We start from the raw sequence: 24,083 nt of genomic DNA on the forward strand, positions 1-24,083 counted from the left end.
TCTTTGTGGAGTTGGTGGGGAACTAAGAGCTCACCTTGTGACTTTGAGGTCACGAGTTCAAGCCCCACCAAATACATTTGCTTGGGAGTAGGGTTACCTCCCCCTCTACTTTCAAGCATTGACCTACGGAGTTGGGTTCGTCTAACTTGTGAGAGGTGTTGGTTTGGTAAGGTCCTTCATCTTATCTTTAAAAAAAAAACAAAAAAACAAAAAAAAAAAAAAAAAAACAAACAAACAAACATAGATAACGCAGTAGTTTGCAATATCCAATCCCTCTACAACTTTAGGATACAAGTTTAGCATCGATTATAACACCACACAGTGGTATCATCAACATGACAACAATGTTCTATTATGGAAATCACAACTGTACCTGCCAAAATGGAAAAAGAAAAATTCTTGCAGAAAATTCCATCACTTACATTATAGCACAAGTGACCATTATAGATTGAGTATTCATGATAACTGCTCATGTTGCGCCATCAAGCACATTCATCCATTTAGAGGCAAACATGTTACTTCTCCATCACTGACTTTACAGAGTTCATCCAACGAATGTATTCAGCCTTCTCTTTATAATTTACATAGTTGTGCAAGAAAACACAAAGTGTATCATCTATCTGCCTTTCTTCCAAGAATTCATACAGTGAATTTTGTAGCTCATCATCCAACTCCCTAAAAACAAAAAATGTAGGTGCAAGGAAGAATAAGCAAAATCGCTCATGGGAAGAAAGTATAAAATGAAAAAATCACAAGTTTTTCAGCAGATCGATGATGCTAAACAAGAAAGTAACTGCCACAAGTAATTGCCAATTTATATGAAAGCTACATTGAAGCTTCACTAAAAGGGAAACTCAACACATTTGTTATGAGCATATAACAATTTTGTATCCTTTAATCTCATGAGATAAGCAAATCAACCAAGGAACAATTAGATTAGCAGAGCATCAGTACCTGAATTTAGGACCGGTATAAGGGTTAAGTGGCACCTTAGCCTGCTGACGCACAAAAAGTTTAGAGATTGCTATAGTGTCAGGCCAAGCAGAGCAGACGAACTCGAGGACTTGGTTAGAGTTGTTCTTGAAAATACTAACTATCATTGATATATGCAATTGAACATCCTGGCCAGGCAGACCAGGTTTCTCACCCTGGTTAGGAACATGGACTGAACCATTAAACATAGTGACTTCGAGTTTAATCGCTTCATTCTCTCCAAATTGTTTTTCCAAGCTAATCCACTGCTCACCAGGCCGCTCAATTACCTTGAATCCATTGATCTCAGAAGGTGGCTGTGAAAAGAAACATGAGAAAATCCATACAACAGCTGAGAATAGAAGAATTCTAGAGAGTGAAGGTAAACTATTTATTGACAGAAAACGAATTAAGCTTCTAATTCCACAATTTAAAAGGTGCTATTGACATTGACAATATAAACAATTTCGTCTATTAAAGATACTTCAATGTTAGCAAATCCATCAATGCACATAATTAATCCATTAATAAATGGATTTGCATACTAATCCCGATAATTAATAAACTTACTAAACTTGAAAAATAATGCATTTAAAGGGGGGGAAAAAGAAAAAACCTGTTGGAGAGGGGAACGATCAACTTCATATTGGATCTCATTGCGGAGAAGTCGTAAGGTATTTGCATCAATGCTCGACTTTCTCATTTGGGTGACATAACTGCTGCTTCTTCTTACACAACCAGAACTCAGATTTGAGGAAACTATTTTCTGGGTTTCAAACATTAATCCTTTTTGGAGCAATTGAATTGCTCTTGCTCGTCCTATCATTTCTTCCCAGGTTTTAGTTTTTTGGGGGGTTTTTCGGGGGGTTTAGGGTTCTAAGATTTTTTTTTTTTTTTTCCTTCCTTTTTTTTTTAAGGGGGTTTCTAAAGCCTTAAACAATAAAACTAACTGTAAATCTGTAATAAGTTAAACCAATTTTTGATTCGTTATATAACATATATCATATGATTTAAAAAGATAAAAATAAATAAAACCAAAAAAATAAAAATCCACCGCGATAATAAATGGACCCTAGCAATTAACCCTTTGCTAATCCTGTTTAACCCATGGCAGGAAAATCAATACGTTTCTTGGCACACAAAACGAGAGGTTTATAATATTTTTTCAAAACCTTAAGGAATAAAACCGAGCAATTTTCTAGACACGTAAATTGAGACGATTTTTGAGTGCGTAAACCAATGTCTCTGGTAAATTTATCATTTTTAACCTCTACTTGGACTCTTAAGAACCAAGATGACCCCAAAAACTCTAATGAATAAATTTTCTTACTACGCATTTTGAGACGATTTTGGGCACGCAAATTGAAGCATTTATGGTTTTTTTTAATCTATTTTGACCTCAAATTGAATCCATAAGAACCAAAATGAGTCCTAAAGTTAAACCGAGCAATTTAGTCACTCAAATCAAGATGATTTTCGAGCATGCAAACCGAGTTAAATTGGTTAAAGAAATGATTGACAAATGGCAAACGTGTATAATTAAAATTAGAAGATCAATCATGAAACAAAGGGAGTATAAGTTTTTTAATATTCTTTTACTAATATTTAAATTATATACTTTCTTTGTTCTTTTTTACTTGACCTGTTTCTTTTATCACGTTTGCCAATGCAAAACTTTAACGATCAACAACTTTAATTCTCCATAACAAAAAAATATAAAAATTATATATTATGATAGTACTTATTTAGACGAAATAAAAAAGATCTAACATGAATATGTTTTTCCTTATATATTATTCACAAAAAACGGTCAAAGGAAAGGTAGTGAATAGTGTAAAAGTAAAAGCGGGTCAAGTAAAATAGAACAGAGGAAGTACAAAGCATATATCTAAGGTCTTTTTTTGTTTCGGAAAATTCTCATTAGTACTAATGTGGTATTGATTTTTCTCATTGATACACTCCTGAATTTTTGTCTTCCCATTGGTACACCTGTGGTTTGGTCTTTTCCCCAATTGTGGCCACCGTTAAAAACTATTAAATAAAGGTAGCTGATTAGGGAAGACTACAATACCCCTTACAAACATCTAATGTCATGTATGCGTGTAAAAAAATGTCTCAATTAGTGTGTTGTTATTTTTTTTCCGTGCTAATAATTGTTCGATTATGGTTTTAGGGGTCATATTGACCCTTTATGGGTCTAAATCAAACTCGAAATTGTCAAAAACAATTACGGTAGATAGGATGGATAGGCAATATTGATAGGATGGAAAGAGTTAGGGGCAGAGGAAGTCCAAGGACTCAGGAAGGTCATGGAGGAATTCTCAAAGGAATCTTATTAACAAGAATTGCAACCATTCCTGCAATGATGCTCATTAGGCTCACTGGGAATAACATCACAACTTGGGTCAATCGCCTTCCTCGAACGGGTACGTTCTAGATTATTAGACATGATAGAGTTAATTAGAGATTCCTAAAACACATTAAATACACAGGAATAATATGCAACTGTGTTACTCCAGAGAGGATAACAACGAAGAGGATCCAGCAGCATCGCAGAAAAGAAGAAAAGGAGAATCAACTTGTCAAAATATTCTGGGAGGACTCTAAGGAGGAGAGTAGCGCTGTTGTAGTATGCATCATGTGGAAGAGTAATGCTTTCAACCCATAATAATGTATCAAGATTAGAATTGCCACACGCAATTATGTAAAGACAATTCAAACTGCAACGACCAGCAGTCCAGCGCAGTGGAATCACCCTATTAACAACTGTATTAAGAAAAATGGGTTTGAAACATATAATTAAGAAGCAAAGCACTATAAATGAAATAACTACCAAGTAAAAATTATTCAGCAAATACAACTTCACAAGAGTTAGTTAACAAATGGAACAATGATAAACCATCTATTACTGTGGTCTAAAAATGGTACCATAACGAATTCCGGCAACTCCACATACAAGTATAAGATCAAGAATTTTTACCAACTACCACGGTTGTCTCAGGATACCTCCATGAGAGAATAACAGTTGACTCTGACAGCAGTGACATTTGATGAAAGACATTGATTTAGGTTTGCTTTGCTTTCATCCAATCAACAAAGTTGTCCAGGATCAAAGGCCAAGCAAGGTCTGGATCATAATTGCTGAAGTCTGGGAAACTTATCTGATAAAATATCAGAGAACATAAGACCAATCTCTTCATAACGAATGCTCATAAAAGAAGCAGCAAAAATTGCATCTAGCACTTAATTTTCAAAATCATCCATGACGACAGTGCAAGAAATTTAATACTTAAATCAAAACTAGGCACAAGATTAGAGAGATTCCAATACATAATGACAGGAATATATTTAACATACACACTCGACTCACTCTCACCAACAGGTGAAAATGTAGCAAGTTGCCAGACCAAATCACCCAACCCGAGGCTAAAGGAATTAAAATTTAGAGAGCTCAGCAGAAAAGTGTAAAAACAAAATTTTGGAATTTCTACAGACTCAATTACAGCACTACAATCCAATTGGTAGTAAGAACTTCACTATTAACTACTATATCAGCACTAATGTCAGTAAGAGAAGATTAAATATATAACTTCATTATTAACTTTCTTGCTGCTTTTCAATAAACTATATAAATCCATATTCAGCAAAAGAACCACGGTGAAGTAACTTCTTAAAGGACAAAGCAACCTATGCAATGCAGAAATGAGTTTCTTTCTGGGAGAAGAACAATCTTGTATAAGTTTTTAAAAAAAGGCAATACAGCATTCAGGTTGTGCACTTGTGCCTCACTTCTCCCTACGTATCATGGAATGCAATCCATTCAAAAAAATCACGTATATTGGGCTCCATTTTTAACCAAAGCATCATTATCATATAGACGACATAAATTTCAAATTAATTTCATTGCATGAGGCATGACAGGAGCTAAAAAAGGCAACATGTCAGTGCGTCCATTTTCCAACTATAGTTAAAAATCAGTATTCTTAGACTCTAAACAGCTAATAAGTTGTTCACTTATTTTACTTATTGAAGCAGGCACAGAGTCATTTCATTTCAGATCAAGGGTCAGGTGGAAAACTTTACCAATAAAACAAATGAAAATCCATTATCCAAAAAAAAAAAATAAAAGACCAGATTAAAGGATTATTGGACTCAAATGCAGGACAAATATCACCATACCTCATTGCAGAACCGGTAAAATCCCATCCACTGGTCCATGTTTATGACCTTGTAATCGGTCTGATCCTGAAGCACATACACGATCAAAATATAAATCCTATTCTTCACTCATTGATTCAATTACCACTTTTAACTTAAGCATCAATCTTTACAGCAGAATTAATAGTGAGGATCCAAACCTTTGGTTGTTTTTTCTTAAAATATACGTCAAATGGTATAGCTTAAATCAGGGAACTCCATATAAAGAAAACATTATGACTCCGCAAATTCAACAACCATTGCCTTATTTCTATTTGAGTGAACATTGTAAAAGCAGCTTTACATAGTATTCAAAACCACATGTTCAGTTCAACTGCTTACTTTCAAATATTCGATGAAATAGTCAACTTGGGCTCGAAATTGGGATCCTAATACAAGATCCAACAATTGACAGATGCTTTCAATATCTATACTCTTCTGTTTCTCCTCTGCAAAGCACAAAATAGAGACTATGTAATCGACGAAACACTAGACTATCAACTTCCTACATTAGAAAGGCTATCACATGACATGAAAGCAGCATACCTGTAAGACAATAATGGAATGCGTACTGATAGAAGTCCACAAAATTTGACGTCCTTCTAACCTTTTGAAAACGAAGGTAAACAGTGAGCATAAATCCATAAGACAATAGTAATATCTCACAATCTCACTTCTCTACCTCCCCCCTCTTGTTTGCACAGTTGGTGTGAAAGGAGAATCAAAGATAAACATACCTCTTTCTCAAGCTCAGGGAGTGTCTTCTTCAATTTTGCAATCGTATCAACCCTCAGAGCTTTAAGGCCTCTCCGCCACTCTTCCTGCAGGAAACATTGCTTTCAACTTTAAGGAGCACATAAAGCATATCAAGCTTGGCTTGTCCAATATAATCAGTTATGGTCCATGAGAAATGTTTGCCAACAACAACAGACAAGCAGTATAAAGAGTTGTCTGTTTAAGTAAAAGACAACTTAACACTTGTGCTTACCAAAGTGAAGTAACCCTGTTTCTCAGCATTCATTTTCCTGGAACAAGGAGCAAGCAAACAATTAATATTCAAGACAGGCTAAAAGTATCACAATTTAGATACAAGTGCCCGGAAGAATGATTGCATTTGCCAATCTTACCAGGCAAGCATCAGTACTCTGACATCTGTATGATGCACTTCCATGTCTGAACACAATGTCTCTATACCTTCCGGACTGAGTTACAAATTGACAAATCATGGGGTGAAAAACATTCTCGTAGATATGCATAAGGAGGAAAACACGGAAAGAAGACGAGAGAAAAAAAAAACCGGGACTAAAGGAAGTGCTTGAACAGTAAAATCTCAATAACAAATTATTAAAAAAAAAAAAAAGTTTATAGTTGTCAAATAGCTATTTGCAACTTTGAAAGGCAGGCTATCAACCAAAGTAACAATGGAGACAGGAAAAAAAAGAAAAAAAAAACTTGGGCATTGTTTGGTTTGATGTAAAACTTTTTCAAAAATATCATAATTGCAAATTAGTTTTCCTTTGTTTGGTTCCTTACAAGAAAAATTATGGAGTAATTACAAATAGGAGTGCAAGTGAGGGTAGATGGGAGGAAAGTAAAAAGAAGTTAAGGAGGAGGGAGGAAAATGTGGGAAAATGTTTTCCATCATTACTACTACGTATGGATAGAGAAAATTGGAGGGAAAGGAAGAGAAAAGAAAAGAAAGGAAAGGATCCATTATCCATTTGGATACCTAATGCAAGGAAGAAAAGGGAGGGAATTACCTTCCCCCACCTCCCTTTCCCTTCACTATTGTTATCCAAACATAGTGCAAGAATGCATTTTTCCACCAACCCCACTTATGGGATTAAGGCTTTGATTGATTGATTGGGAACTTATTTTGCACCTCTTCACAAACCAAACAAAGGAAAATGGAAAGGATGGGAAAATCATTTTCCGTGGAAACATTTTACATCAAACCAAACGGGGCCTTATGGGATAGTAAACATAGCATAGAAAAATTTAAACGACCCACTCCAAATCAAATTAAATTTGGATGAGAATTAAACTGGTATCTAGATAAGAATAGACGAGAATGACTGGGAAAAGCACAGGCACTCCCACAAAGTTTGCCACCGAAAACCCAGAAACAAAAATTAAAATAAACAACACTTACTCAATGAAACCCGATGATTTATTGGCATAAGTATAGAACAATTGATCAATTCTTTCTAGCTCCTTTGAACTAGCTTTATTTGTAGCTGCACATAAACAAATCCGATACTCCGTATCAATTGAATACTTATAACCTATGTAATTAACAAATCAAACTTCCTTCATCACAAGATCTTATGTTTAATCAACACCACAATGCTACTCTTTTCTACTTTACTTCAATTAAAAACTTCTATTGCATGTTAGCGTTGATTTTATTCTTTTTAACACAAGATTTTCAAAGCCACTGCTAATCGATCATACAAAGAACTTTTTTTTTTTTATTATTTTTTTATTTTTTTTGTAAATAGAATAACTCAATTCACGCCTCAAGAAGGATTTAGCAAGAGAAAAGATCACCAAATTCGCAGAAAGTAAAACTCGAAATCAATCGATTATTTTTTAAAAAAAACACCTCGATTGGGAATAATAAAGAACACGAAAATTAAGAATGATGAGAGACTAAAAAAGAAAAAAGGTACCGGAGCGAAAGAGATCAACGGAGGCGTTAACGGCGGTAGAATTAGATTGGCCCGTTTTCTTGGATGAAGCGCGAGGCATCCTTGATTCAAGAAATTGGAACTGGTAAACAAGAGAGGGAAAGAGGACGATACACAAGATATATCACTGCTATAATTCTCTCCTCCTTCTCTGACCTCGCCTCCTTGTCTTCTCAAGCTTTTTACTGAGAGATGATAAGAGGAACTTCGAGGACGGAAGAGGGCTTTTATAAATACTCTATACTTCGTATATTTTACTTTTTTTTTTATTAATAATCTTACCGTCCCGCGAACTCCTGTTCTATGCCGAGTTGCCGACTCTCCTTTGTCCTCTCCCCTTTACGGGGCGGTCGGCAAGTCGCAGTGAGAATTTGAGGATTAAAGGGTTGTGAATGGATTGGGATTTATAGTTTGGAATTCAATAAAATATTGACAATCCCTTGTTTGGGATGTGAAGGGAATTGATTGGGAATAAGTAGCAAATTTACAATAACAACCTTACTAATATTATATCCTTATGCTTTTTTTAATGGCAAAATGGTCTTTTTCTATATATTCCCAATCCCTATTTGGCTATCTCTATTACTTGCTCCCCCCGAGTAATAAAATAATGGGAATAGACCAATTTTATTCCCATTCCCAATCCCAATCCCACCTACAATTCCCCTTCCCACAAAACAAACAAAGCAATACATACTCCCACCTCCTCAATTCCCATTCCCAAGCCCCAATTCCCATAGGGGGCGTTTGGCAAGTGGGAATGGGAATTTGGGAAATATTAAGTGGAAGTGAGAATGGGAATTGGTAAGTGGGAGTTTGTTAAATATTCTCAATCTCTTGTTTGGCATATAACTTGGAATAAAATTAGGATTAAAGGATGAAATTACAATTTTATCCTTATTGTCTTAAATCTCAAAGACTCAAATTTGATATGTATTATTAAGTTGAGGGCAATTATGTCTTTTACATAGTTAGAGAACTCCCACCATTTTATTACCTACCCCCCTAGGTAATAAAATGGTGGGATTAGAGGGTAAATATTCCTAATCTTATTCCCACTCCCTAAACTAATTCCCATCCAACAAACATGGGATTATGGAGCTTGGGATTAAATAATCCTATTCCCACCTCGTAATCCCACTTTCCAAACACCCCCATATTGTCACTTCACGTGAGGCCCTTCTCGTTTAATACGAAATACTCCCTCAATCTCAAAATTAGAGGTGATCAAAATTCGGGCTGGGTCGGGCCTTACCATACTTCCTCGTGTCCAAACCCGCAAAAAAGTAGCGGGCTTGTCGTGGTCAAAACGAGCTTTTTGAGTTTTTCGGGCTGGGTCCGGGCTTTTTAACTAAAAATACGTTTTTATGCTTACCCAAAATCGCACTATTTTCGGACCGGGCCAATGTTGATCACCTCTACTCAAAATATCTGGGATATATAAATTTTAATCATAATTTTCACTTATATAATAAAAATATATTTTATCATTAAGCATATTGTTCAATAGATATTAATACAAAGTTTCCTAATATAATTTTTTAAATAATTGTTATTAAAATTTAATTATATAAAAATAAAGTCAAAGTAATGTTGACTGTGTCATAAGACGAAAGGAGTAGTATAATAATATAAATTAATGACAAATGAGCTAATAATATATACTTAGGTCTCTTTTGGTTAACGTAGTGAAATTAATTTTATTAAAAATTCCAAATTCTCATGTTTGAAGGAAAAACCTAATCACAAAACTCCAAAGCAATTTTTAAAGTAAAGAGACAGTGATAAAAAATAAAGAGGGATCATGTGACGGAAAATGAATAGATAGTATTTTTATTAACTAAAAGAGATAGTGATACATTTAAATTGAAAATTCTATTTTTTAAAAAGTGATGCATCTAATAAAAAATGAAGATCGTATGTGAAATATTGTTATCATCCAGCCTAAACACTTAATTTATGTGATTAATTGTGATTTGGCACTGATCAATATTATTGTCTATTTGTCTAGATGAAGTCATTGGCGAGTCTCACCCAATAGTTTTTCAAATGTAATTCTCATTAATTGCTTCTTCCTCCATTTTTGCTTTTTAATGTCAACCAAATAATATAACCAAAAGAAAACTCATGAGAATTTTGAGTGCCTTGAAAATTAAGGGCAACCAAATGAGACCTGCCTTAGCATCTTGGCTATAGTATAACATTTTATCATACTATTATATGGAAACTACATATGTATAAACCTTCAATAGATTAAGAGTACTTATGTATTTCCATCATTTTTATTGTTTTTTGAATTTTAGCTACAGTTAATATATTATAGGTTAAATAATATATTTTGATGTTTAATGTAAAACCACAAAATATTGAAACATGCACTGATTTTTAAAACTAAATTTATGTTGTATGTATGATAATAATTTGTATATATAAAACAATAGTGTACTACATGCGGTTGATTTACATGTTTTCCCTGCCCTTTTTTTTTTTTTTTTTTTTTTTTTTGTGATACATTACCAAGGAAGATGGGTTATATTAAGGTAAAGTTAATAAAGTCGCATAAATATAGCTAAGTAAAGTGGAAACACTCATGGGTGAATTCTGCATAACTCCCATTAAAACACAACATATATATAGATAACGTTAATAGAGTCACATAAATATATAGATTATGGTCAAGTGAGAAAAACCTTATAATGAGAAGGATGAAAAATATGTAATACTTCCTCCGTTCTTTTTTTACTTGACTCGCTTTGACTTTTACACTATTCATCACCCTCCTTTGACCGTCTTTTATGAATAATATGCAAGGTAGAACATATTCGTGTAAGATCTTTTTGAATTCGTCTCATAAAGTACTATCATAATATGTAAATTTTACAACTTTTACTTATGGAGAATTAAAGTTATTAATCATTAAAATTTTGCATTGACAAGCGTGATAAAAGAAACAGATCAAGTAAAAAAAAACAGAGGAAGTATATTTTACTACAGGCTTCATTAATGGCAAATTGTAAATAATATAACAACTTTCCCCACTTCTCTTTCTCCTCCTCGTGTTGCTCTCCCTTTCATTCCTCTTGTTCGTCACTCTTTCCTATATTTTCCTCTCAAAGTATAAAAAAAAAAAAAAATAAAAAAAAAAAAATAAAAAAAAAATTCAACAATATCATAAATTTTCCCTATTTCTCTCTATCTCCTCCTCGTTCTTCTCTTTACTCCCTAATCATATCTTTTCCCATCATTTTTCTCTTAGATTTCAAAAGAATTTTCATGAATACAATAAGTGTTCATGTAAGAATACAAGAAGTTATAGCAAAAGGTGAAAATTAAATACACATAACTTTTAAGTTATATGTGTACTATTTTTTTTTTTAAAAAAATGTGCATATTATTATAAATGAAATTGTGCTAATCCTTTGTACTAAAGATGCATTTTTTTTTTTTTTTTTTTTTTGTTAAATGTGCTTATTATTGAATATTCTCTAAATGAATAATAAGGTATGTCTATGATTTAAACTCCTACTAATTGATTGGTGATTTCTGCAACTCATCGTATTACATTCAGAAAGGTATTCACTAAATACTTAGTGCTATGAATTTGGGAGTGCAATTCGACATTATAACTTACCAAGGTAAAGAAGCCATTTGAAAATCCAATCTTTATTACTGGGTTTGCAAGTTGCTCATAAATGCAGTTACTTTCTCATCACTAAATAAATTTGCATAACTAACTATGTACAAAATGTGCATATTTTTTTTTCTAAATGTGCATTTTGCGCAAGTGAAATGTGAATCGTTGGATTCATCGAGATTCTTTCTCATTTTTTGCATTATAAGACACTTCTCATTGGATCTCAACCGTACACGTATCGCATGTTTTCCAATGCATTGCTTTGACTATATACTATATATTAAAAGGTGTTCCTAATCAAAGATACACGCTATGTGTCACCCTCCATTCCACCAACAGGATGCCACATTATCCAATTAGAAACCAACAAGATGCCACATCACCCAAATTGAAATATATACAGTACACGTCAATTAAAAAATGTTTATGTCAAGAATTGGACTTGGGTCAATTGAAAAATGAAAAGAAAGTTATACCATCTCTTTGCTATTTAATAATTTTGTTTATTTTTTCTTCTTAAATAAAGTTAATATAGACCATGAGAGTGTATTTTTTTGTACTTTAAAATGTTTTCTTAGATTTAATTTCAACTAAATAGGTGTATTTAAGATTATTATGTATATATAAAAATAAAACTAAAAGTCAAATTCATCTATATAAAATATAACATATGAAAATTATAGTATAATAATATTATAAGTATTGATCCTAGACATCGTCCGGATTAAACACTAGTTTTTATCTAAAGCAAATGTTACATTGTATATATTGTGAATAGTTAAAAAGATTCTCTCATCATATGAAATAGTATCAAGATTCTACATAAGAGGAATAAAAAGAACAAACGAAGAAAAAGGTACTTCAATATATAATTTAATTTGTATCAATATTGATATTCATATACGCACGCATTGTGTGCATATAAAGGCTAAGGCTAGTATATGTGTGCGCGTGTGTATGTGTGTGTGTGGATTGGCTAAATGAGAAATGAGAAAACAGCTAATAAGTTATCATGTGACCTGCATATACTAATATACTATACATCCCAAAACCCCCTTAGTTGTCCCTAAATGGAAACAACCACTGTCATAGCTTCCTATCTTATAAACTTTACAATTTATTTTATAATCAAAGTAGGGGTAAGATAAATATAGTCAACAATGACCATTATTATTTATGGGGTAAATATATGTAGCACTTGGCTGCATATAATTTTTTTTTAGGCCATATAAACATTAATAAGACTTCCTAAAGTAGTATTTCCTCCGTTCCTATGTAGTTGATGCGTTCAATTTAATTTAAGCACACATATTAAGAAAAGGGGAGCGAATGAGAGAGAATGAAAAAACAAGTATAAAATCTGAAATTCATGATAAAACCACCTACTTGGATCGGTGTAATTAACATTTATTTATTCTTAATACTTTCATTTGTAGCTATTTTATATTTAGCCCTTACAAATTTATTTATCATTTTCCTTTTTTATTTTTTTATTTTAGTAAGAATGAGCCACAAGGGGAATATGGATGTTGTTAAAAAAAAATAGGAATATGGATGGGGGGACTTTTAACCTTGTTCTCAGTCAATACTTCATTAGTATTGGTAAAAGTAGTACAAATTATTGGTTGCAACTTGCAAGTATAGAGTTGTTAACATAAAGATGCGTAATTAAAAGCAAGATGGATCCAAATTTCTACATAAGATAAAATTAGAAAGTGACTCTACTAAAGGTGGTTCCATTTGAATGAAAATAGCCAAAAAAAAGTTGATGACAAATGTCATATGTGAGATTTGTTTTTCTTTTTTATGTGGTTAAAGAAAAAAACATGTAATATGTACTCCATATGTAAGCACATTTTACTCACACTCCAGTAGAGTTAGAGTTTGTTATGAATGAGAAAAATTCTCACAACCACTAATTGTGAAAAAAAAATTCATTCTTATACCCCAACTCCCTCACTCTTGCTTAGCTAATTTATTAGTTCTTCGTCTTTCATCTTATATCAATTAACTCACTCCCCCATTCACTTTTCTCACTTCACGTAAGTAATCCACATTCATTCTAAAACTTATTTTAATAGTGAATGGAGGGCCTTTCCAAGAATGAATTTGAAGATATTACGAATGAGGATTTGGATCTTGTAAGATAGATTGTCCATCTTTTTCTTTTGTTATAGTTACTTTTCTTATATTGATAATCAATATTCATGATTGCGTGATATATCTAACAACTATTACTATTGCTATTACGGTTTGTATCGTGCATGCGTCAGAATGAGGTTCCATCTAAAAACTGGATAATTATTGTATACAAGTATATAATCACAATCCTATAAATGTTGCATTAATTATAGTTTAAAGTTTGTTTGTTTATTAATTCGTAATAATTAATCACAGTTATATTATTGATAATGCACTTAAACATACAGGAAAATATACCTATAGATCAACTGTTCCAGGTGCTAAAATGTTCAAGACATGGACTGACATCAGATGAGGGCCTGAGTAGACTCAACCATTTTGGCCATAACAAACTGGAGGAGAAGAAGGTAACTCCCTAGTCCCTTATACAAGAGCTTATTTGCTTGTTTAATCCCATATATAATTTTTTAAAATATCAAATTAGCTTTATACGAACGAATTTTAATCTTTTCAACAGGAAAGCAAGCTTCTTAAATTCCTGGGATTCATGTGGAATCCCCTATCATGGGTTATGGAGATTGCTGCTTTAATGGCTATTGTTTTGGCTAATGGAGGAGTAATCACTTTTTCCTTTGTCATTTTATTACACACATTCCCCTCAACACTACTTATTACATTCATTCCCCTCAACACTACTTACTTAACATCTTATTTACAACTTTAATCCATGAAATGTCAGGGTAAGCCCCCAGATTGGCAAGACTTTCTCGGAATCATCACATTGCTCGTCATTAATTCTACCATCAGTTTCATCGAAGAAAATAATGCTGGCAATGCTGCTGCAGCACTTATGGCAGGCTTAGCTCCTAAAACCAAGGTAATGTACCAGTTTTTTTATGTCACTCACTCAGCCTAAGCTACTATAAGTAGTTCTTAAATTACATTACTAATATAATGCATGATTATACTTGTGTAAAGGGTGTAAAAATTTTGAAATGAATCATTGTAGGTCCTTAGAGATGGGAAATGGGGTGAACAAGAAGCCGAAATTCTTGTACCAGGAGATATCATCAGCATCAAGCTAGGAGATATTGTTCCTGCTGATGCTCGCCTATTAGAAGGAGACCCACTTAAGATCGATCAATCAGCTCTCACTGGTGAATCCTTGCCGGTGAACAAACACCCGGGAGATGGAGTTTTCTCAGGATCCACTTGCAAGCAAGGTGAGATTGAGGCTGTTGTAATAGCCACCGGTGTTCACACCTTCTTTGGCAAGGCTGCTCACCTTGTTGATAGTACTAACCAAGTTGGTCACTTCCAACAGGTAAAACTAAGTTACGATAAATTGCTAAACAAATTATGAAATTCATTTTCTTAAAAAAAAAAAAATTAAGACTTAGAGAATTAATCAATTATTGATACAGGTGCTGACGTCAATCGGAAACTTCTGCATAATTTCGATTGGTGTTGGAATCCTAGTTGAGTTAGTAGTGATGTACCCAATTCAACGTAGGAAGTATAGGGATGGAATAGACAATCTACTAGTGTTGCTTATTGGTGGAATTCCAATTGCTATGCCAACGGTGTTGTCAGTGACAATGGCCATTGGATCTCACCGTTTGTCTCAGCAAGGTGCGATCACTAAGAGAATGACGGCCATTGAGGAAATGGCTGGCATGGATGTCCTTTGTAGTGATAAGACAGGAACTCTCACACTTAACAAACTAACAGTTGACAAGAACATGGTTGAGGTTCGAAAATGTTTTGTTGGAATTAAATTTTTTTTCTCTCTTCATACTACAGTTTGCAAATTATTCACTTTTTTTTCATGCAGATATTTATGCCTGATTTAGATAAGGATACCGCAATCTTGCTAGCAGCTAGGGCTTCTCGTGTTGAAAATCAAGATGCAATAGATACTTGCATTGTAGGGATGTTGGCTGATCCCAAGGAGGCAAGAGCAGGAATCACGGAGGTACATTTTCTTCCATTCAATCCAGTAGAAAAGCGCACGGCCATTACTTATATTGACGCTGAAGGCGATTGGCATAGGGTTAGCAAGGGTGCTCCAGAGCAGGTTGGTGATAAGAATTAGTAGTTGGTCTATAATACCAAAGGTCATTTTGTCTATATACTTCAAAGCCTTATTTTAACATACATTCCCTCCTGAATTATGATTGCAGATTATTGAGCTTTGCAACCTTGGTCATGACGCACGGAGCAAAGCTCATGCTATCATCGATAAATTTGCTGATCGAGGTCTTAGATCCCTTGGTGTTGCAAGACAGGTAAACTATATCTTCAAAGTCATAAATAAGTTAGTCGTGCAATTACAACTTCTTACATGCCCCATTTCTCTCTTCTAGTCTATTCCCGAGAAGAGCAAGGATAGCCCAGGAGGCCCGTGGAAGTTTGTTGGTTTATTGCCTCTCTTCGATCCTCCAAGGCACGATAGTGCTGAGACTATAAGACGTGCATTGAGTCTTGGTGTTAATGTTAAGATGATCACTGGTGACCAACTAGCCATTGGTAAGGAGACAGGTCGTAGGCTTGGCATGGGAACTAACATGTATCCTTCATCTTCCTTACTTGGTCAACATAAGGACGAGAGCATTGCTTCCATTCCTATTGAGGAACTCATTGAAAAAGCTGACGGGTTTGCTGGCGTCTTCCCTGGTATTCAGATACTACACTGTACTATGCTTTAATTTTGTTTTTTTAATTCTTTTTTTTTGCATGTTTAACAATAGTGATGGATAAATGCAGAGCACAAGTATGAGATTGTTAAGAAATTGCAAGATAGGAAGCACATTTGTGGTATGACAGGAGATGGAGTGAATGATGCTCCAGCCTTAAAGAGGGCAGATATTGGTATAGCTGTCGACGATGCTACTGATGCTGCAAGAAGTGCATCTGACATTGTGCTCACCGAGCCAGGGCTTAGTGTGATTATTAGTGCTGTCTTGACTAGCCGAGCAATTTTCCAAAGAATGAAGAACTACACCATATATGCAGTTTCCATAACCATTCGTATTGTGATGGGTTTTATGCTCATCGCCCTTATTTGGAAGTTTGATTTTGCTCCCTTCATGGTTCTGATAATTGCTGTTCTTAATGATGGGACCATTATGACTATCTCTAAAGACAGAGTCAAGCCTTCTCCTACACCAGACTCTTGGAAGCTCAAGGAAATTTTTGCCACCGGTGTTGTCCTTGGCACTTATCTTGCTCTCATGACCGTCCTATTCTTCTGGGCTGTTAATGACACCAACTTCTTCTCTGTAATAAATTCTTTACATTTTTAATGTAGTACAATTTTATATTTATTATATGTTTAACAATTCACATATTATAATTTTATATGCTTAATGTATGGCAGGACAAATTTCATGTGAGATCGATCAGAGGAAATGAAGAGGAACTAATGGCTGCCTTGTACCTTCAAGTGAGTATTGTAAGTCAAGCACTAATATTTGTAACTCGGTCAAGGAGTTGGTCCTTCGTTGAACGTCCTGGCTTCATGCTTCTCGGTGCTTTCTTCTTAGCACAATTGGTGAGTTACTCAAAACTCATGTTTTCTATAAATAAAATTGTAATATATATATATCATCCTCTAACACAAGACTATTCACTTTTATTGTTGGGGGTTACTCAGATTGCCACACTCATTTCTGTCTATGCAAATTGGGGATTTTCACGTATTAAGGGAATTGGATGGGGATGGGCCGGTGTAATCTGGCTTTTCAGTATTATCACTTATGTTCCCTTAGATTTCTTAAAATTCATAATCAGGTATGCCTTGACCGGTAAGGCTTGGGATAATCTGCTTGAAAGGAAGGTAATTATTCTTTTTCCATTATGTATTTTTATTATTATTTTTAGATTTTAAATTCAATTTTTTAATTCAGTATTATAGTATAATTTATTGTTTGGAAAGGTGCTTTTGTTATGGTACTCATTACATGTTAAAATTGTTAATATATATAGACTGCATTCACAAGCAAAAAGGATTATGGAAAGGGCGAGAGAGAAGCTCAATGGGCTGCTGCTCAACGTACATTACATGGCCTAGAGGCTCCAGAAAATCCAGACTTACTCGCAGATAAGAACAATTATCGAGAATTAACAGAAATTGCTGAGCAGGCTAAAAGACGTGCTGAGATTGCTAGGTAAGACATCCTTACAATGGAGGTAACAATGTTTTTTTTAAAGATAAAAAGAACCTTAAGGGGAGAAAAATGATTCTCCCTTATACTTTCTATCATCAGGTCACTCATGCAGAAAGTAGGGGAAAATCGTTTGGCTTCTCCTTAAAAGGGGGTCTATTCACTTAGGGAAATCACATTGGAAGGATAGAAAACAAAATAATCTAGTCTTTATTGTCAAGATGGGGTAATGATAATAACAATAACTATTATTACTACTATCAGGTTGAGGGAACTTCACACACTAAAAGGGCATGTGGAGTCAGTAGTCAAACTCAAGAATCTTGACATCGAGACGATCCAACAAAATTACACAGTCTAAGTGTTCAGAGGAGAGGATAATCAAGCTCAAGCTCTACTCCACTACTTTGGCATTTGGTGGTAGATAAAAGTGATGAAGATGTAAGAAAAAGGGAAGATTAGATATCTTTTTGCCCATGTTTCCTTTTTCTTATTTGAAGTTTGTTGCAAACCCAACGCCAATAAACCCAGCCACAAAGATTTCACTCGAAGATTCAATGCTGGGAAAATAGGCTTTTAGAGAAGATAAGACTAGTACAATCTTATTCAAAAAAAATCCTGAAAATGATAAAAGATTAGTGCCCTTTTGAGTCTTATGAAAAGTTGTCCCTCTCTCTCAATGAAAGAAGATTTGGCTTTGTTTTCCAACTAAATCTGCTTTTTTGCATTATTGTATAACATTGACTAGTTCATTCAAATAACCAATATAGTTCTTGAATCATTGTTGATAATCTGTCAATAAGATTTTGGTATGACTAAGGCGAGGCTTTTAACACATAGAGGGTCACTAATTCACAATACTATAAACAAATGCAATTATTAATTTTGATGGACTTCATTTGTATAATTAAAGGTATTGCATAAATTCATCTGGACAAAGTAAAATCATATTGCCCCTAAAGTAACTACTATAAAAGTGTATTGATTGAAATAATCATCGACTGTTTTATAACGAATCATATATTTTCTTAGTTTATACTCAATGTACTCTGCTTATCCTCTAGTAAAAGCATAGTTTATATATATGGCTTGGTCTTTAACATCTATTCTATATGTTTGAGTTAAGATTGCAAGTTCAAATCCTTGTGTGCATAACTATAAATGATATGACATTTGGATTTTTATCTGCCCTTCAACACTCTCTCTTCCACGTATAAAAAGTTTGTTTTATTATTTTTTTAAAAAAAGTTTCCCATCGATCCCCTATCTCCACACTCTATGTTCTACACATATTACATAGTACATTATACACTTAAATTTATTATAATTAATTAAAGTTTGTTTTATTATTGGTAAACACTTATTAAATTGTTTAAAGTTAAGGAGTCAAATAAAAGTAATACCCCCTCTGTAATTTTAATATTTGTGTCACTTTGATCATTAATATTGTTAACTATTAATAAAAAGTGTTTTTTTTTAAATGAAAATAAACGTTGTAACTTATCCAATGATATACTCCCATTTTTTCGTTTAATAATAGTAACAAAAATAAGTAAAAAAAATGTGAATAGTGCATAAGTCGAAGTGATATAGATATTAAAAAATAGAGGGAGTAATTTAGATATATAAAGTGAACTTGAAAAAGATGTGAAAAGTAAAATTATATCTCTACCTTATAGAAAGTATGAGAATGCACTTATAAATAGTGTGAAGAAAACTGAACTTGTTTAAAGGGAGTCCCGTTATGCAAGAAAAATTGCATAACGAGGGGTAAGAGTGTAATTGCACGTAATGCATATTTTGATTTTAGAGTAGTACCATTGAGTGATTGCTAGTATCTTGGGTGATCAAATATTACTCTTGAATATTTCAGTGGTACTATGTATGCATATAGTGGTACTAACTACGTGCATATATAGTATCACTAAACAACTAATGGTATTATATAAACTTTCAGTGGTATATTTAAAAGTGGTCCCATTTACCTATTTCTCCTCTCCTTTCTCTCTCTTCCATGGACTTTTTAATATTTTTATATTTGTTATGCATTTGCAAATGCATAACAACAGTGCATTAGTACTTCCTCAAGAAAAAATTATATCCCTCAAAATGTTTGTTTACCAATTTGCCCCCAAATAGAAGAAAAAAAAAGGTAAGAAGATATTAGTATCTAACTAGATTAGTATAAGTGGAATGGTAATAGTTTGTTTTCTTCCAATAGTTTTTTGTACTAAAAGACAACTATATCCCTCAATATGTTTGTTTACCAATTTGCCCCAAATTAAATAAAAAAGGTAAAAAGATATTAGTACCTAACTAGATTAGTATACGTGGAATGGTAATAGTTTGTTTTCTTCTAATATTAATTTGTACTAATAAATACTTAGATGTTACGAGTACTTGTAGTTTTGTAGTAGCTTAGTTAAAGTACATTTCTTTCTGTGGAATGGCAATAGTTTTGTTTTTTCCAATATTAATTTGTACTAATAAATAATATTTACATTATTGAATTATTTAGATGTTACATAATACTTGTAGTTTAATTTGTAGTAGCTTAGTTAGAGTATTTTCCCTAGCTTTTAAAAATAAGAGATTTTTTCAAAATTGTTATATACTTTGAGTAATGTGTAAACCTTAATCACGAACAAAAAGTCATTTTTGTAAATAATTACAACAAAATACCATATACATAGTCATAAGGCATTAGTGACAAGCATAGTTGCAATTACTTTTCTCAAAGAACTAACCATATTGCGCGCATCACGCGCATTAGACCCCCTAGTCAATTAGAAAGTACAATCTAGTTTATGCGTAGATCTTTTTTTTAGGGCAAACGGGCTAATGCTTTTATTAATCAAGGGACAAAGTGTTCGAGAGTACATAGGGGGCAACCATTTCAGGGCAATGATTAACCCAAATTTGTTCGACACCAAACGGCATTAGCTTAGCAAGATGATGGGCTACAGCATTCCCATCTCTTTTTACATGAGACCAAGAAAAACTCGTAAAATCACAACTCATAGACAGAATATCTTCTAAGACCCCATCAAAATCAGTAAAGAACACAACTTCCTTCGAAAGACGATTCACGAGCACTTGACAATCCGACACTAGGATGACATGGGAATAACCAAACCTGTGCGCAAGCTTCACTGCCAAAAGAAGAGCCCTCCCTTCAGCTATCTCGAGAGGCCACCAGGCCTTTACTAGTCTTGTTGCTGAGAACAACACATTCCCTTCATGATTTCGGGCTACTGCCCCCAATCCCACCCACCCATCATCACACAAAGAAGCGTCAGAGTTCACCTTTACTACCCCTGCAGGAGGAGCAGTCCACTTCTTCGCACTAGGTCGAGGCTTGCGAGAGGGAGTTGAGTAAAACCTCTTGCTGTAAGCGCCAAATTCCTCAGCTAAACGGCAAGCTCGAGCAGCCAGAATCTCACTTGGTGTCTCAGTGCCTGCGTGAACCTTGTTGTTCCTTTCTGTCCAGCAAACCCAAGCCAAAAATGCAGCTCGTTGCTTGATTTTTTCCCCTAGCTTTCCCCATCTTACCAGCATCTCACATACGGTTTCCCCTGCCTGTGGCCTAGCAGCAGCACAGCCACATTTATCCCATAATTCCCATACACGATTACACAAGAAAATCGCATGAAGAGTATTTTCTTCCCCAAAATCACACCACGGGCACGCAGCATGATCAAGCAAATGCCGAGAGTGAAGCAGCAGTCGTGTTGGCAGTGTATTCGTACACATTCTCCACAGAAAATGCTTGACCTTTGGGGAAACCTCCAAGCTCCATAGCTCCACCCAAACTTGATGGAAAAGATCAAAATCGCAGCCCTTTCCCAGCATATATGAGGTTTTAGTCGAATATTCTCCATCCTTTGAAAAAGCCCACGTGATTTTGTCTCTCGGAACCCTCACGCTCAAGGGGATAGCTAAATACATTTCCTGTCTCGATCATTAAACTTAGCAGAAATTAGCTCATCATTCCACTCCATCTTCGAGAAATCCACAAGCTCGCTCACCATACTCAAATCCTCAACTTCCGGGGTTGTGATAAATCTCCCATTTTCGTCAGCCACCCAAGGGTCACTCCATATATTCACATTTGTTCCACTTCCAATCCTCCAAATAATTCCCTCCTTTACAAGGACCTTAGCACTCCAAATGCTTTGCCATGAATAGCTCCCCGACACTCCTAAATAAGCATCAAGAAAAGTACTATTCGGGTAGTATTTCGCCTTCATAACCCTCCCTAGCAACGAGTCCTCACGAGAGACAAGTCTCCACGCTTGTTTACCAAGAAGGGCCACATTGAAGACTTCAAGGTCCTTAAATCCCATACCTCCAAAACATTTCGGAGTACACATCACATCTCATGCCTTCCAATGAATCTTCCGTTGAGAAGTCGAGCCACCCCAAAAAAACCTTGCCATAGCTGACCGAATATCATGGATAACCGAGCTAGGGAATCTATATACGCCCATAAGATAGGTTGGAATCGCTTGGATCACAGCTTTAAGAAGCACCTCCTTCCCGGCTCTTGAAAGTAACTTTTCCTTCCAACCCTGTAATTTCTTCCATATTCAGTCTAAAAGAGCACTAAAAATAGCCTTCTTTGATCTCCCTGCCAATGTGGGGATACCCAAATATTTTCCATGTCGATCAACACGTATCATATTAAGTATCCTCATCAAATCATCTTGCTGCTCTGCGCTCACCCCTCGACTAAAAGACACCTCCGATTTTTCATAATTAATTTTTGCCCGGATGCTACTTCATAGCGGTTGAGTACATCAACTATCACTTCGCAATCCTGAGGTGTCGCTCTAGCAAAAAGTAAACTGTCATCTGCAAACAAGAGATGTGATATAGCAGGACCACTCCTACTTGCTTTCGCCCCATGAAGCATTTTCGTACTGACTTTATTATGCAACATGTGAGAAAACGCATCAGCCACCAAAATAAATAAGTACGGAGATAGAGGATCTCCCTGCCTAAGACCCCGAGTCGGGTTCACAGCACCACACACGCTTCCATTGATAATGAAAGAGTAAGAAACAGACGTCACACAATGCATCACTAAATTCACCCATCTACCATCAAAACCCATCGTAAGGAGCAACTTTTTCAGGAAACCCCATTCGACTCTATCATAAGCTTTACTCATGTCCAGTTTCAAAGCAATTATGCCCTTTTTACTCTTATTTCTCTTCTTCATAGTATGAAACAGCTCTAAAGCAATAAGAGCATTATCAGTTATAAGTCTCCCAGGAACAAAAACACTCTGATTTTCAGTCACAACTTCTGGTAAAATAGACTTCAGTCTGAGCACAATTACTTTCGAAACAATCTTGTACAACACATTACATAAGCTAATAGGCCGGAATTCAGACATATTAACCGGGGATTTAACTTTCGGAATTAGAGCAATGTTAGTATTATTGACATTTTCCAGAGTAGAAATGCCACATAAAATACTACGAACAAAATTAAAAACATCATCCCCAATTATATGCCAGAATTTTTGATAAAAGATAGTGTGCATACCATCCGGACCTGGAGCCTTACAAGGGTGCATCTGTTGTAGAGCAAAGAAAACTTCCTCCTTAGTGTACAGTCTCAAGAGCTCTGCATTCTTTTCATTCGAAATCACAGTCTTCACGTGTTGCAATACTTCTTGAACATTCTCACTTATAGGATCCGACGAAGTAAAAAGTTGTGAATAAAAACTACCCACAATGCCTTCAAATAAATCCTCATCTTCCTGCCAAACCCCATCTCCATCATAGAGGCCTTCAATAAAATTTTTCTTTTTTCTTTGTGAAGCTTTATGATGGTAGTAACTAGTATTGCGGTCGCCATCTTTGACCTCTAAGACCCGAGACCTCAAAAACCAATAAGCCTCGTGTTTACAGTGAAGGTCATCTAGTTCTTTCTCTAGCTCCGCACACCTCTCGCAACTTGCAACTGAAATTCTCTCCTGCTGGGCCGAATGAAGTGCTTTTTCCACTTTCTCAATTTGTTGTCCCAGGTCATCAAACTTCTTTTTACTCCATACCACCAGATTACTGCTTGTAGCTTTAAGTTTCCCAAGCACATCACACACTCCTGCCTCTTCCCATGCCTTTTTAACAACATTTTCACAACTCTTGTCAAGCAACCAAGCAGTTTCGAACTTGAAGCTCTTGGTTCGTTTCCCTCTCTTTCTCGGTCTGACATCCAACCTCAATACAATTGGTACATGGTCAGAGCGATGCTTCATGAGATGTTCAACTG

General features: G+C 34.8%; 4 protein-coding genes across 4 annotated transcripts; 1 reads left to right on the forward strand and 3 right to left on the reverse strand.

Annotated features, from left to right (window-relative positions):
• Nucleotides 1–227: 227 nt before the first annotated feature.
• Nucleotides 228–1,864, reverse strand: LOC145619308 (uncharacterized protein At2g39795, mitochondrial-like). The gene is made up of 3 exons (XM_081673977.1): nucleotides 1,589–1,864; nucleotides 955–1,289; nucleotides 228–675 (listed from the first exon to the last, which is right to left on the reverse strand). Exons 1-3 carry the CDS (start codon nucleotides 1,796–1,798, stop codon nucleotides 516–518), a joined length of 705 nt encoding a protein of 234 aa, XP_081530103.1. The 5' UTR covers nucleotides 1,799–1,864; the 3' UTR covers nucleotides 228–515.
• A 1,907-nt stretch (nucleotides 1,865–3,771) lies between these two features.
• Nucleotides 3,772–8,065, reverse strand: LOC145619309 (uncharacterized). Its single transcript, XM_081673978.1, has 9 exons — nucleotides 7,842–8,065; nucleotides 7,322–7,406; nucleotides 6,297–6,371; nucleotides 6,158–6,194; nucleotides 5,907–5,990; nucleotides 5,716–5,776; nucleotides 5,512–5,618; nucleotides 5,152–5,217; nucleotides 3,772–4,133 (listed from the first exon to the last, which is right to left on the reverse strand). Exons 1-9 carry the CDS (start codon nucleotides 7,918–7,920, stop codon nucleotides 4,038–4,040), a joined length of 690 nt encoding a protein of 229 aa, XP_081530104.1. The 5' UTR covers nucleotides 7,921–8,065; the 3' UTR covers nucleotides 3,772–4,037.
• Nucleotides 8,066–13,432: 5,367 nt separating this feature from the next.
• On the forward strand, nucleotides 13,433–18,429 carry LOC145619298 (plasma membrane ATPase-like). Its single transcript, XM_081673964.1, has 14 exons — nucleotides 13,433–13,634; nucleotides 13,923–14,042; nucleotides 14,153–14,251; nucleotides 14,375–14,512; nucleotides 14,645–14,959; nucleotides 15,060–15,386; nucleotides 15,470–15,712; nucleotides 15,819–15,923; nucleotides 16,002–16,311; nucleotides 16,402–16,916; nucleotides 17,015–17,188; nucleotides 17,291–17,473; nucleotides 17,623–17,804; nucleotides 18,066–18,429. The coding sequence occupies exons 1-14, from the start codon at nucleotides 13,578–13,580 to the stop codon at nucleotides 18,160–18,162; spliced, it is 2,865 nt and encodes a 954-aa protein (XP_081530090.1). The 5' UTR covers nucleotides 13,433–13,577; the 3' UTR covers nucleotides 18,163–18,429.
• A 2,222-nt stretch (nucleotides 18,430–20,651) lies between these two features.
• LOC145620190 (uncharacterized) lies at nucleotides 20,652–21,653 on the reverse strand. The gene has a single exon (XM_081674818.1). The coding sequence runs from the start codon at nucleotides 21,651–21,653 to the stop codon at nucleotides 20,652–20,654; it is 1,002 nt and encodes a 333-aa protein (XP_081530944.1).
• Nucleotides 21,654–24,083: the final 2,430 nt, after the last annotated feature.

This window comes from Chenopodium album, chromosome 27, assembly GCF_948465745.1.
Source record: "Chenopodium album chromosome 27, dcCheAlbu1.1, whole genome shotgun sequence".
Taxonomy (NCBI): domain Eukaryota; kingdom Viridiplantae; phylum Streptophyta; class Magnoliopsida; order Caryophyllales; family Amaranthaceae; genus Chenopodium; species Chenopodium album.

What these genes read in the sequence shown, in the direction of transcription:
- LOC145619298 (XM_081673964.1), top strand. Translation starts at nt 13,578, where the DNA reads ATGGAGGGCCTTTCCAAGAATGAATTTGAAGATATTACGAATGAGGAT. An exon ending in CGAATGAGGATTTGGATCTT is followed by an intron (nt 13,635 to 13,922) that starts GTAAGATAGATT and finishes TTAAACATACAG; the next exon opens with GAAAATATACCTATAGATCA. An exon ending in AAGTTGGTCACTTCCAACAG is followed by an intron (nt 14,960 to 15,059) that starts GTAAAACTAAGT and finishes TTATTGATACAG; the next exon opens with GTGCTGACGTCAATCGGAAA.
- LOC145620190 (XM_081674818.1), bottom strand. Translation starts at nt 21,653, where the DNA reads ATGCTGGGAAAGGGCTGCGATTTTGATCTTTTCCATCAAGTTTGGGTG.
- LOC145619309 (XM_081673978.1), bottom strand. Translation starts at nt 7,920, where the DNA reads ATGCCTCGCGCTTCATCCAAGAAAACGGGCCAATCTAATTCTACCGCC. An exon ending in AGAGTACTGATGCTTGCCTG is followed by an intron (nt 6,195 to 6,296) that starts GTAAGATTGGCA and finishes TCCTTGTTCCAG; the next exon opens with GAAAATGAATGCTGAGAAAC. An exon ending in AACAGGGTTACTTCACTTTG is followed by an intron (nt 5,991 to 6,157) that starts GTAAGCACAAGT and finishes TGTTTCCTGCAG; the next exon opens with GAAGAGTGGCGGAGAGGCCT.
- LOC145619308 (XM_081673977.1), bottom strand. Translation starts at nt 1,798, where the DNA reads ATGATAGGACGAGCAAGAGCAATTCAATTGCTCCAAAAAGGATTAATG. An exon ending in ATCGTTCCCCTCTCCAACAG is followed by an intron (nt 1,290 to 1,588) that starts GTTTTTTCTTTT and finishes TTCTTTTCACAG; the next exon opens with CCACCTTCTGAGATCAATGG. An exon ending in TATACCGGTCCTAAATTCAG is followed by an intron (nt 676 to 954) that starts GTACTGATGCTC and finishes TTTTGTTTTTAG; the next exon opens with GGAGTTGGATGATGAGCTAC.